Source organism: Zootoca vivipara, chromosome 7, assembly GCF_965207765.1.
Source record: "Zootoca vivipara chromosome 7, rZooViv2.hap1.1, whole genome shotgun sequence".
NCBI lineage: Eukaryota > Metazoa > Chordata > Lepidosauria > Squamata > Lacertidae > Zootoca > Zootoca vivipara.
In genome coordinates, this window is record NC_142590.1 from 65,286,230 (window position 1) to 65,300,846 (window position 14,617).

Consider the following 14,617-nt stretch of genomic DNA (forward strand, 5'->3'; position numbering starts at 1 on the left):
GTGTGTTTACTGCATCCTTCCCGAGTTTGGTAGCTTCCAGATATTTTGGACTACATCCCCAATCGACCCCAGCCAGTATAGCTAATCATCAGAGATGATGTGAGTTATAGTTAAAAATATCCAGACAGCACCTAGTTGGAGAAGAAAATCTATTTGAAGTATTTTCTAGTCTTTAACTAATATTCCAGATATATTTTCTTATTAATAATAACAACCTAAGTTTAAGGTTTGTAAAGCATACTGCCTTTGGATAAGAGAGCAGCAAATAATCCTTGCTGCTGACAGAACTGACATTTAGCTACTTAAAACTATTGCATTTTTATCAATGTTTCTGAACTGTTGGTATTACATTAATATGGTGGCGTACAATTGCTGATTGTTACACATGTGTTGTTGTTGTTGTTTAGTCATTTAGTCATGTCCGACTCTTTGTAACCCCATGGACCAGAGCACGCCAGGCACTCCTGTCTTCCACTGCCTCCCGCAGCTTGGTCAAACTCATGTTCGTAGCTTTGAGAACACTGTCCAACTATCTCATCCTCTGTCGTCCCCTTCTCCTTGTGCCCTCAATCTTTCCCAACATCAGGGTCTTTTCCAGAGAGTCTTCTCTTCTCATGAGGTGGCCAAAGTATTGGAGCCTCAGCTTCAGGATCTGTCCTTCCAGTGAGCACTCAGGGCTGATTTCCTTCAGAATGGATAGGTTTGATCTTCTTGCAGTCTATGGGACTCTCAAGAGTCTCCTCCAGCACCATAATTCAAAAGCATCAATTCTTCGGCGATCAGCCTTCTTTATAGTCCAGCTCTCACTTCCATGCATCACTACTGGGAAAACCATAGCTTTAACTATACAGACCTTTGTCAGCAACGGGTTACATATGTAGAGATGTTCATTTTTCAACAGTGGCATCTGGAATCAGAGTGACCCAAGTGCACTTTGGCTTATAAAGCTTTCTGTTTTACTGCTTCCTCCTTCCTCCTTCCTCCTTCCTCCTTTGTCCTTTGTCCCGCTTTCCCCCAAAGCTACTCCCAAAGGCCAACAACACTCTGGGATGTGATGCAATGGTTTCAGTGGGGGTAGAAATCTGGGCAGCAGGGGGGCAGGGGTGGTGTCTTTTCTTCACTTTGGACCCAGACACTGATTGGTTTAGCAGTTTGCATTCATTTTAATAAGAACATGAGATGAGCCTGCTGGATCAAGCCAGTTGGCCATCTAATCCAGCATCTTCTTCTCCTAGTGGCCCAGCAGATGCCTGTGGGAAGCCCGCAAGCTGGATTCAACCAGAAGAGCACTCTCCCCTCCTGTGGGTTCCATCACGGCTAGTAGCTATTGATAGCCTTCTTCTCCACGAATTTGGAAGACCATCACATTTAAATACTGCTTCTGAGCACAAGCTCCTGCCTCTTTCTCCTCCTCTGTTGCCACCACAGGCATTGTACTCATTATAAAGGGGGCTGGAGCTGCAAAATTACAAATGGTGTCCTGGTGACGTGGCCTAGCCTAAAAAAGGCAAGCCATATCTAGAGGCACATTTGCCAGGTGCTTTCCGTGTGCTGCTCTGGTTTGCCAGAAGCGGCTTTGTCATGCTGGCCACATGACCTGGAAGCTGTACGCCGGCTCCCTCGGCCAATAATGCGAGATGAGCGGCGCAACCCCAGAGTTGGTCACGACTCGACCTAATGGTCAGGGGTTCCTTTACCTTTACCTTACATTGGTCAGGATGGCTTTTGTTACGGGAAACATTTTAATTTCTAAGCCTTCCAAGTCCACCCAACTTATGGTCAAACGAGACATGAAATTTGGAGATCTATGATTAGATTCCTCCATTGCGATGATGATGATGATGATGATGATGATGATGATGATAGCACCACTGGTGTGGTGTGGTAATGGGGGTGCAATCTTGTTGGGGTTGTGGTGCTGGAGCAGAGAACCCTTTCTTCCATTTTGCTCTTGGCGTGAGGCCAAGCTTGTGAACCGAATCAGCCTTGCTCTTCACCCAAAGAGAGATAGAGGCAGTAGGAAGGAAGGGCTGAAGGGTAGGGTGATGTGGAGAGGTTTGTTGCCCTGCTGCAAGCAAGAGGAGAGGTCAGATCCAGCCCTGCTCACTTCAACACAGCAACAGTGTCAGGGATGAAGGTACAGCGGGAGAGCATAACAATAACTCTGTCTTCTTCCTAGGGCCATTTTCCCCTATCTAGTGTTCAACAACCTTAGGGCCCCAGATATTGTTGGGACTACAACTCCCATCAACCATTGCTGGCTAAATTGGATGGACGTTATGAGAGTTATGGTCCAACAATAGCCAAGGACCCAAAGTTTAAGAACACTGCTACTAATGAAGGCAATTGAGCAATTTATGGAAGCAGGCTTGGAGAGTAAGTAGATCTTGGCTTTGCTTGTGAGTCTGGGAGGAATAAAAAGAGATGAAGGCAGAGAGAGAGAGAGGGGATACACCAGTGTAGCAGCTTGGAGCTTTCCCACTAAATCGATGCTAGATAGATATGCATGCAGTTGTGAGTTGCAATATTAAAATACTGTATTGCAAAATCCCTAATGAAAGGAAGAGAGTCCCAGCCGTGAAGGAGACACACACACTGTTCACAACATATTGTTGTTAGACATTTTTGCAAACACCTGGGTGTGTATAGTTACAGCCCTGGTGGCACATTCGAAAACAGTATTAATGAGGATAATAATAGTAATTAGCAATAATAAGCAGTATTATCTACTGCCCTGCAGTCACTGCTCTGAAGTGATACTTTTGGGGTGGTCTTGACCAAGTTACCAGCCCTTATCCTGACTTACATACTAGATTTGGTTGATTTATTTTAGCCTGGTTTCCATGGTGGCTATAATAAATTAAGGCTACAATCCTATACACCCTTATATGGGAGTAAGCCCCAATGAAAATAATAGCATTTGCTTCTCTGTATACATGTATAGGATTGTACAGTAAATAGTGCATGGTAAATACATGACTTCCAACATAATTTATCCTACAAAGAGGTACCATTGTGCCTGCACACTACTTGTGTGTGTGTTAACAAGGAATTGCAGCTACAAACAAGGATTGCAAATTGTGTTTTGATCCTGGTTTGCCAGTCAGGATGGTAGTCAGTTTTTTGACCATATTTTCCTAGTTTGCACATAACTGGAAAACTGTGACTTAACAAACCTCAAAAGTTTTTTCACAAGATTTGGTTGTTTCATGATCTTTGAATGACATTCTTCGTCTTAACCACGTTGTTTACTCAAAATCCAACATTTGTCATTTACAGTATTTATAATGTTTATATGCTCTCCTTAGATCCTTGCATTTAGCTATGCCTCCTGCATTGTAGGCGTTTGGACCAGATGACCCTTGGGGTCCCTATGATTCTATGTGATAAAAATTCTGTGATAAAAATTAGGAGGAAGTACATAGTGGCTAACTCCATGGGATGTCTTTTCTAATGTTGGAACTATATCAAATCCCTACAATAGCCTACCTTGCAGGGTTGTTGAAACCATGCACAAAAAGACTGTACACCACTACCAAATTAAAAATACAAAAAACCCCAAAGAAATTAATCTATTGATATGGTTGCCAGTTCTGATAAAGCCCTTTCTACTGGAGCTTTCTAAACAAAAAATCAAGTCACACCCTCTGATTCATTGTGAAAAGTGCTGCTGTGTGAAATCAGTATCTGCCTGTCATCTTGGCAAGCATGCAGTGACTATTTATTTTTCAACTACCTTCTCGGTAGTAATTGCGGCATCAACTCCCCCCCCCCAAACCAATTCCCGTTCCAGGAAGCTTTGAAGCTATTTTATCACAAGAAAAAACATTTTGGTAGCCAAACAGTGGGATAACAATAACAATAAACATTTGAGGAAAAACTTAACTACACATCCACATTTTGGAACCCTAAACTTAAAAGGAAACATTCGTCTAAAGTGAACAGACATGGGAGCACAGTTGAGTGTACTATCCACTGACTGCTGTAGGAAATGGAACAGGCTTGCTTCAAAGACATGTTGCAACAGACACCTTTCGGTTATAGATTGCAATTGTTTGCACAGGAGGAGGTATGATGCATATAGCGCTCTTAATGTGCCAACTGTTTCATGATCTCCATTTTACATGCCTTCACAGTGAACCTCTTCCTCTATTCTAATGAGATTAAATCAGAGCCTTATCTAAGCAAATTCATGACTATGCTAGGATTTGCCCCCAGGTGTTGCAGAACCACCTGCAGCCAGTGTGTTGGACTCAAGCTGGAAAGACTAAAGTTCATATCCCCCACTTGGTTATGAAGGGCCCAGCCTTTTCAACCCAAAACCCCTGTCCAGGCCATCAGAGCCTTGTGCTAAAACACTATTGGTAAGGGAGGAGGATAACATGCATTTGCCTCAAAAGTGTGGTCCTCCCTGGATCCAGCCTGTCTCTAATATTCCCTTCTGTATCCAGTGAGTGGTGGCTGACAGCTGCAGGTACACCTGGAGAAAATAGATTATCTAGATATATTCAACTTTCAGGCCTGATTTTGGCACCAATGCAGCCTTGGTCACCCTGACTGATGACCTTTCTTGGGAGAAAAGGGGACTGTGACCCTTCTTGACCACTCAGGAACCTTTTGACATTATTGACCATGGTGACCTTCTGGAGGGACTCAGGGAGGTGGAAACTGGAAGCAATGCATATGCTGCCTACTGTTGCTTGGCTCCATGGCTTTTGAGCTGTGGGGTCCTGCAAGGGTCCATTATGTAGATTAAAATGTTGAGAACTGTCGCCCAAGGATTTGGAGCCTGGTGCCATCAGTATGCTGATGACATGCAGTTCTCTCCTCTCCCCCATTCTATCACAACCAGGAGAGGCTGTGATGGCTGGATGGGGGGGGGGGTTCAATAAAATGAGTCTGAATCTTGACAAGAAGGAGGTCTGTGGGTCTGGAAATTAGGCACTGCACCTCCCCTGAAAGAACAGGTTTGTAGTCCATGCCTACTTCTGGATTCCAACCTGTCACAGGAGTCTCAAGTGGCTTCTGTGGCTAGGACTGCTAGCCCAGCTTAGGTTGGTTTATAGCTATAGCTATATGGTGCTGGAGGAGACTCTTGAGAGTCCCATGGACTGCAAGAAGATCAAACCTATCCATTCTTAAGGAAATCAGCCCTGAGTGCACCCTGGAAGGACAGATCGTGAAGCTGAGGCTCCAATACTTTGGCCACCTCATGAGAAGAGAAGAATCCTTGGAAAAGACCCTGATGATGGGAAAGATTGAGGGCACTAGGAGAAGGGGACGACAGAGGACAAGATGGTTGGACAGTGTTCTCAAAGCTACGAACATGAGTTTGACCAAACTGCGGGAGGCAGTGCAAGACAGGAGTGCCTGGCGTGCTATGGTCCATGGGGTCACGAAGAGTCGGACACGACTAAACGACTAAACAACAACAACAACAATAGCTATAGCCAGTCCTGGATTGTGATAGCCTGGCTTCAGTGGTCCAGGCTTTGGTGACCTCCCACCTGGACTACTGTAATGTGCTCTACATAGGAAGACAGTATGAAGGTTTCAGCTAGTGCAGAATATGGCTGCCAGGTTGGGACAGTCCAAATGGGAACATTGTCTGTAGAGCAGTGCACTGACTACCAGTGAGTTACCGTGCCCAATTCAAGGTGTTAGTATGAGCAGATAAAGCCCTAAACGGCTTGGGACCGAACACCAGCCATCTTGGCTCCTATACGTAGCAGGGGAGACCCTGTTGGTGATTACCCGTGAGAGGGCCTTTTTGGTGGCAGCTCCCCATTTGTAGAATGCCTTCCCTAGCGAGATCTATCAATTTCCCTCATTATTAACTTTAGGAAGAATTTTGAGCATTTCAGTTTACTCAGGCATTTGATGGCTGAAAGACCTATCCCTGTCAACCCCGAAATTATTGGTGGCTGTAGGGTTCCAAATATTAGATGGCTCACTGTAGGATTGTGTACTGCAAATATGTGAGACAAATTAACAACCTGTGCAGTGCTTCTTGCAACCCAATTGTTACAGGAGCCTAAATTGGAGTTACAGTGGTGCCTCGCTAGACAAATTTAATTCGTTCCATGGGTCAATTCGTATAACGAAAAATTTGTCTAGCGAATCCCATAGGAATGCATTGAATTTTTTTTTTGCCCATAGGAACACATTAATTGAATTTCAATGCATTCCTATGGGAAACCGCGATTCGCTAGGCAAAATTTTCACAAAATGAATTCGTCTTGCGAGGTAACCTCCGCTCGAAAAATCTTTGTTAAGCGAAAAATTCGTCTTACAGGGCATTCGTCTAGCGAGGCACCACTGTAACTTTTTTTTTTGGCTGGGGCAACTGTCAGATGGGTGACATATAAATTGTTGTTGTTAGCAAATACATCATCTCTACAGACTTGTTTGAGTGTCAGGAATAATGAGCAGAGCAGGCATTCCCAGTGGTCGTGCTCCATGAAAATTATGGAGTAAATTAATGAAAATTAGTTGCTGAGACTAAAAGTCCCCACCTCCTCACAGCTGTCTTAAGTCCCCTTCTCTCCAGGGATCTCCCCAAGCAATCAGAGACTGCGCCTGCAGGCAGCCAACCTCTCCTCTGCCCTTTTCATGCCTCTTCTGGTTCTGGGAGAAAAGAGGGGAGCTTGTCGCAGCAGGAAGGGGAGACACCCATGACTCTTCATCAGCCTGGCTCATCTTTGCCTCTTAGCCTCCCTTCTCCTGCTTCAGCCTTTGATTCTAGACTTCTCTCTGCCACAGACCCTCCCTGCTCACTAAGCCCTGTTACCTCTTCAGCTTCCAACCCCTCCTCTTCCCTTTATTCTCCCTCTGACCACTCATCATTGTCCCACCACCATTCCCCAGGCTCTGAGCCTTCTTCCCTTGGTCTTTCCCCAGCTGGTTCCTCCTACCACTCATCTGTGTACAACCAGTCCATGTCACCAGTATCTTACCTTCCTCTGTTGACTATGACTGTACACCAACAGCCAAGATATCACTCTCATGGTTCATTTCTCTTTTGCCTCCATTTGCAGCTCAACAGCCATGCGGCATTTTCTGGGGCCACAGAATATTAATATGGATCTAGAACTTGACACTCAATTCACTAAGAGAGGTGCCAATATTTGAGTAGCCAATAACAAAACCAATAGTATTTAAACATGCTGAGGTCGGGGTCCCCTGGGCTCCACATGGTCCCATGGCTTAGAAGTGAGACATCAACAATTCTAGACTGTAAACTGCATATCTGATGCATAACAGCTTTGCATTCCCAGTGCATCCCAGGCCTCCACTAAGGTTGGCTGGCAGTATTGTACTCCCATGGCATTGCTGGATGACAAGACAGTCCTGGGTTCAGGAGTGGGGGTTAATGTTTAAGTGAGTATTTTGAATATGAATTAATGTATGTAGCTTTGTGCCAAAATATCTACCATTACTTTTTCCATCTATTCCAGGAGCAGCAAGATACACACAGTAAAGTTTATTTTGGTCCTAGGTATACTTCACTCCCATTAAAAATAAATTAATCAGCAAATTCCTACACAGCTAAGCCTTCTTTTATGTAAATACAACACAGCTGTAATGAATTACAAGGTGTTATTATCTCTCTCACACACACTGCATAATACTTCACACATAAGAGGTTTTCTCTCCTTAGCTCAGTTTGCAACAAAAGCATCTTAAATAAACTGAGAAAAAAATGTTTGGTTTGTAATGTTTTCACAGAAGTGGAATATACCTCACACATATAAAGTTTCTTTATATGACTCATTTTATAACAAGTTAAACTGAGGAAGTTTGCTTTGGGGAAAAAAATAACAAATTGGCTTTTTTTGTACAAAGAAAATTGGTAGCTGTTGCAGAGGCCTAAGGGTACATTCAGAGAAGCCAGCTTGTTGCACTTCATTTCATTGTAGTTTTGTTCTTTCTCGTCTTCATACTAATTTGCACACATCTCCCATGCATGCCTGCTCTCTGAGGCCTGGAGCTGGGACTCCAGTTTTCAGTTTCCCCCTAACACATTGAATTTGTAGAGTTACCAGTGTACCCAGACACCCCCTCCCCCAATATAATCGATTCAGTGTGTCTCAGCAAGGGATAGTGGTGTTGCAAGCTTTTACAAGAAGCTAATTTCCATTCACAGGTGCAACAGATTGAATTCAACACTTTTTCCAAAAAATGCAGGGATTGGGTTGGTAACCTATGACAAATGTTGTTGGACCCTGATTATTGGGCAATGCTGACTGGGGTTACTGGGAGGGTTGAAGGTTCCCCATCCTTACAATAATGAATGAGGAGAGGAGCAGGACAATTACCAGGAAGGCAGCTAGGGTGAAACTTCTATGAAAGGCAGTCATTGAAAGACGTCTGCCTCTACTTAAAAGAAGTACAAGTTTCTTTCATGCAACCACCTCCCCAGGAATAATAGCACTAAATAATGCATTTTCTAATCCACCCCATCACATAATTTTCGCCAGTAGCAAATACAGAACATAAGACTGCTTGCCTGGATGCACGCACTGAAGAGCAGGTTTGTGTGCTGGGGGCCATATTTGAGTCTCCCCAAGAGGATTAAACTTGACAGCCCTTTGGAAGGTATGCGGAAGAGCACAGAGACATGCATAGACCTGGTTAAGCTTCAAAAGCCAACTTCTGTGAATGTGCATGCTGTACAAAATGAAAGACTTATTTCTATATTGTTTTCAGTACATTTATTTGGATCAAATTTTGAAATGTGTGTGGAGAACTATTCTCCAGGTTTTCAACAAAGGCATTACACGGTAAGGAAAAACATGATTATTGTTTCTCGGGTTACATGTTGTACCATAAGAGAAACAAAATAGGTTTGGAATAATGCGCTAACCTGCTTAATGCAACACATACAAGGGCTGTTTTGAAGTGAATGAACTCTTTTGATAAGCAAGTTAGAAAACCTACCACTTGGCCAAATTTGTTAGTCACGTAGGATCCTGAGCCACTATTTTACAAAGAGGTGACCTGAGCAAAACAAACCCATGGATAGGAAATGTTGCTCATACTGCAAAAGCCTTCAGAACACAGTTTGGAGACATGGAACCCTGAAGTGTTTTTAGTCACAAGTCTCAGGCCCAAACCAGTCTGACATTACAAGCATAATGTGCAGCTTAAAAAAATGCAAATGGCATCAGCTAGGGTGGGGCTGACAATAATCAAGATTGCATCAGGCATGGAGAAGAAATGTAACACCTTCCTCCCATGCTGCAATCCTCATGTAAATTTCTCAAATGCAAATGGAACATTCCGTGGAAAGAAATTCCCAATTAATGCCAGTTGATGTTCTGCTTTTTAAAAAAACCTGCACATTAATATTATGCCTAGTTTGGCTCTCTGCCTCCCATGGGATCATTTTAAAAGGAACAAAAACTCTTCCATCTATGGGGTCATAAAAACTATTACAGAGGCAAGGAAGGAAACTGTCCCTGACTACTGTATTTGGATCAGCTTCATACTAACCTTCGTTGGGAAACGGCAGGCAATCCTTTCAAAAACTTCTGTATTTTTTCAAGCTTTGGAATTCTAGTTTCCCATTTGCCCCAAGATGCACAATACTTGTACCGAAGAACTTCTTTCACATCCATGCTTGTGCTTACCAGTTTTATGGAAGACAGAATTATAGTATGTTTAGATAGCTGATCCCCTCTTACTAGATGAAAAGCATATTGCCTGTCACTTTGGTAAACTATTTTGCTCTCAAGAAAAGGAAGCTCCATTCAAGAACCTGTGTGTTGGAACAACCAGATAATGGAACTGAGAGGGATTCCTGAAATGAACTAGCAGCATTTAACCACATATATAATACTATAAAAGTAGCATGTTAATCTTTCTAAGGTGAAAATAATTACAAAAAGAGGAGTTCTAATCACTCTTTCAAATAGCAAATACAGCATTTATTCCTTTCTTTCCTGGGAACCCCCAGGAAATCAACTCTCACTTCCAGGAATTGTTCCACATATAGAATTAAACACAGTCAGCAGCAAGCAGGGTGATGAAGATTTCAGAGTCCTGCATCATTGTATGTTGGTAAAGCAGGTTTCACGATGCTTTGAGCATTTGTTTCCACAAGGGGGCGCCAGGTCACTTCACCAGACAGCAGCAGGTCTTCTCCAGGAATAGCATCCAGGTGCTGCACCTGACAGTCACAACAGAATAATGCAAGTCACCCAACAGAGTGATTCTAAATATGATACCTCTCATCAGAAGTCTACCTGTGCAACCACTAAGGAAGTAAAGACAGGGAATTTGTGATCTCATGGTATTTCAGGTTATATGGGACCAAAAAGGTGTTAGTAAGTAAACCAGACATTTGTAAGATAAATAGGTAAAGGTTAAGTCCAGTCAAATGCGACAATGGGGTGCAGTGCTCATCTCTCATCAGGCCAAGGGAGTCAGCATTTGTCCAGACAGCTTTCTGGGTCATGTGACCAGCATGACTAAACCGCTTCTGGCGCAACAGGACACTGTGACGGAAACCAGAGCACACAGAAATGCCATTTACCTTCCCGCTGCAGCAGTACCTATTTATCTACTTGCACTTTTGGGTGTGCTTTCGAACTGCTAGGTTGGCAGGAGTTGGGACAGAGCAACGGAAGCTCATCCCGTTGCGAGGATTCAAACCGCCAACCTTCTGATTGGCAAGCCCAAGAGGCTCAGTGGTTTAGACCACAGCACTACCAGCATCCCTTGTAAGATAAATAATGCCATATAAAAGGCAATTGTAAAACATTTATCTGTTTCAGATTGAGCTGTTCTCTAATCTGGAGACAAACAGAAAATATTGGCCTCCAATGAGCAGATATCCCCTATATACTGCTTGCTAGAGTAATCCATCTGATAAATGTGATAAACAAATGCATTTTATCTCACATTCTACCTCCAAGAAGCTAATGAAATTACCACATTTTAGTCTAGCGTAAGTGTTCCACAAATTAGGTTAGGTGGAGAATAACTGGCCTGATAATCAGAAGTCTGACCTGACCTGCTGGGAGCCTAAAGGGCCCTGTCCTGCTTCTCTTCACCTGGTTTGGGGCGGGGCTTGACAGGCTCCATAAAGGACTTATGCTGCTGCTGGGTGCAGAGGCCTCTGTTTTTGTTTTGTTTTTTAAAATTGCTATTTTTTTATCTATATCATTTTAAATTGTGATTGATATTAATACTGTATTCTTCATTTTAAATTTTATGATTTATGTGGAAATTGTTTTCCATTCCGCCTTGAGCATTGTTTTAACTATAGAAAGGTGACATACAAATAAAAGGATGATGATGATGATTTCCCCAATATGCCTCCCTGGTCCAGGTCCTACACTCTAACCATTATGCCAATTGCCTGTGTGCAAGTGATTGGCATCTAGAGTAACCAAAACTACAGATCTTATTCTTTATATATCAGTTTTCATTTTTAGTGGTAGGGATCATACAAACGCCATTTCCTTTTCGCCTTTATGGGTGGTTTTTCTTTCTACAAAGCAAAAACTCTAACTATCTCATTAAAATGAATACATCTCATTTTGCTTTAATGATGTTTGCAATCACCCACTCCCGCAAAAAAATGCTTTACATTTAGAAAAGCATTTCTCCTGGGTATTAGGGTACTGAAATATATGGTTAGTAGGATGGTAAAATTATTGCTAGGTGTGACTGGACAATTTCCATACGGCTTTGAATCTCTGCTTGTTCTATAATTGCCCTTACATGAGCCTATGCAGGTTGAGAAAAACCTGATCCCTTAACCACAGTTAAGGAATTGGAACAATGTACCGTATTTTTCTCTGTACAAGACAATCCCCCCCAAAAAATTTAGTAAAAAATTGGAGGTCGTCTTATACACAGATTTATATGATAAGTACTGGGTGAGCTGACTGGAGAGGCAAGGCTGTTCTGAGGTGCAGAGGATAGAAAAAGCTCAACAGCTTTTGGGGTGATTTCCCCCAAAACTGAACAACTTTAAAATAATGATTTCTAAATTTTGGGCTCCCAAAAGTAGGGGTCGTCTTATACATGGGGTCGTGTTATACAAGGAAAAATATGGTTGTGTCAATGCTGCCCATAACCATGTTTAAAAATTAGTGCCTGTAAACTAGTGTTTGAAGCAGATTTCAAAGGCTTAACAATGGTTAAGGAATTGGGGGGGGGGGGGAGAGAGAGAGAGAGAGAAAGGCCAGTGGCAAGTACACCAAGCATGCATATTGTTTGAAATGTAGGGAAAACATCCACATTATAAATAGTTTCCCACCTGCTTGCGTATATATTCCACCATTATTTCCAGCTGCCTTGGGTCTTCACAATGCTTGTTGAACAGATTTCTCCAGATGGCTGCTGCAAGCACATGATCATCTGATAAAATTCCCTAAAACGAAAGAAAAACAGCAAATTGGGAAAATGTAAACACTAAATAGGAAGTGGTTTCAGACCTTACAAATGACTATTTAGCTGGACGTTCCCTCTAGACTCTAAAGCAGGCACCCCCAAACTTCGGCCCTCCAGATGTTTTGGACTATAATTCCCATCATTCCTGACCACTGGTCCTGTTAGCTAGGGATCATGGGAGTTGTAGGCCAAAACATCTGGAGGACCGCAGTTTGGGGATGCCTGCTCTAAACTGTAGCAATGTACAAATACAGCTTCAAACTTTCCAATAATAACAGTTTAAATGTTATGCTTTTAAACTAGCTTTTTATTGTGTAGTTTAATTGTGTGTAGATATTTTATAATTGATTTTATACTTGTAAACAGATCGGAAGCCATGGCATATGAATACTACTACTATTACTGCTATTTTTATGGTGTGTTCATTGCCTTCCTTTATTGGTAAAGGTAAAGGGACCCCTGACCATTAGGTCCAGTCATGACCGACTCTGGGGTTGCGCGCTCATCTCGCATTATTGGCCGAGGGAGCTGGCGTATAGCTTCCAGGTCATGTGGCCAGCATGACAAAGCCGCTTCTAGAAGACAAAGCATCAGAGATCTTATTGGCAGAGGGAAAACAAGCAGCAAATACAGGTCTGAAACTCTGAAAACTTGGGCACAATTCTGAGAAACAGATTCAGTAGCCTCAGGGACCAGGTGCTGATACTCTAATAAATAAACAAGTTTTGCAAAAGTCTGCATGAGACACAAAATCTTTACCCAGATTCGTGCTACCTATGAACAACACATTCCCCACTAACATGCAGCATGATATGGGCAAAAGACAGCTCCCTTATGACCACATCACACTCCCTAGCTTTAGTCAATGAGCATCATTAGCAGAAGCAGAACAAATTAGCCAAGACAAGCAAGTATGCACAAACACACTTCCATTGGAATAATCTCTATGGTTTGGAAAACACAGTATATTCAGCACAGAAATAATGCATCTTTTTGTAGTGCATAATATGCACCTGCCATTTATCTTGTCTACATACATTAGTATTACCTCATCATATCCAAAAATAGCTGCATAGAAATTTTCTGTCATGCTTCTCATACTCGTTTTCAGGGCAACAGAATCAATCTGAAAAATAAAACAGCAGTCAGTAGTAGTATTGGGGAAATCAGAAGTGAGCGGTCTCTTGCTTATCCAACCCACATCTAGATAGAACAAAACAAGCACCCTTGTTGGCCAGGGTTTGGTAGAAACATGTCTGGATAAACAAATTTCACAGAAGAGCCTTGGAATACATAAGGAGGAAGGTGCATGTTCATCAGCACATCTCCACGTATTTGCAATGCATGGGCAATACACTATACTTGTAAACAAAACAAAGGCAGGAAGAGTATCTTCCAAATATGGCTCCTAGTATGGCAAGTAAACTAAGTGAAGCCACTTGGAGAACTTAACAGTGACGGGGTGGGATACCTGTGGTGGTCCTGATTTTGCTAGGCTACAACTCCCATCACTGTTGACTATTGGTCAAGGTGGCTGGGCCTGTTGAGAGATGGAATCCAGCAATGTTTGAAGGGCCGCAGATTACTGTTGGGCCACCTTTTACTATAAGTAAAAGGGAGGCCGAGCAGAATTTGAATGTCCAGCCCTCAAAGATCATGCTGGACCATCAGTTGCTGAATCTGACACACAAAAGAAAGCTATGAATAACACCATACAGAAATCTCAACACTTTGATAAAAGAAACCAGTACTGCTTCATCAATGATGTCATCAAAGCCCTATTAATATGCATATAGCCCTGCGGTTACTGCCTTGTAATAATTTCCCCCTCCAACAGCTAATTAGTTCATGTCATATTATCAAACCTATGGCTTACATATAGTCCTCCATTAAACTGTTATCCTTCATAACATTATTTTTATAATACATGCATACAGTGGAACCACAAGGAAAAAGTTCTTTTATGTCAGTTACTCATATTTTTCCATTTATATAAACTATGAAAATTCATGCATATATTTTATAGGCCATCAAGATTTGGTCATTGGGCTATTACTGAATGTTTAATGAAAAAAGCGCTAAATAGAAGAAATCACAGGGTTAAATGATGACTGCAACCTCTGTAATGACTTAATTAAATTTTTATTGAGTACATAAACTATGATGTCACTTTTAGCCAACCAGGCTTGTACTTTCTAGGCATGTCAGAGAC

General features: G+C 42.3%; 2 protein-coding genes across 2 annotated transcripts in view; one reads left to right on the forward strand and one right to left on the reverse strand.

Moving 5' to 3' along the window:
• Positions 1–14,617, forward strand: part of CEP250 (centrosomal protein 250) — a 136,735-nt gene that overhangs the window by 15,725 nt on the left and 106,393 nt on the right. The gene's annotated exons all lie outside the window — the stretch shown is intronic.
• The window catches only part of UQCC1 (ubiquinol-cytochrome c reductase complex assembly factor 1), a 42,138-nt gene continuing 36,220 nt past the window's right edge, over positions 8,700–14,617 (reverse strand). Inside the window, exons 8-10 of the mRNA XM_035122198.3 lie at positions 13,454–13,531; positions 12,272–12,385; positions 8,700–10,171 (exon numbers count right to left, since the gene is read on the reverse strand). Coding sequence (XP_034978089.1) covers positions 10,037–10,171; positions 12,272–12,385; positions 13,454–13,531 — 327 coding nt within the window. The 3' untranslated portion in view covers positions 8,700–10,036. The remainder of the gene's footprint in view (positions 10,172–12,271; positions 12,386–13,453; positions 13,532–14,617) is intronic.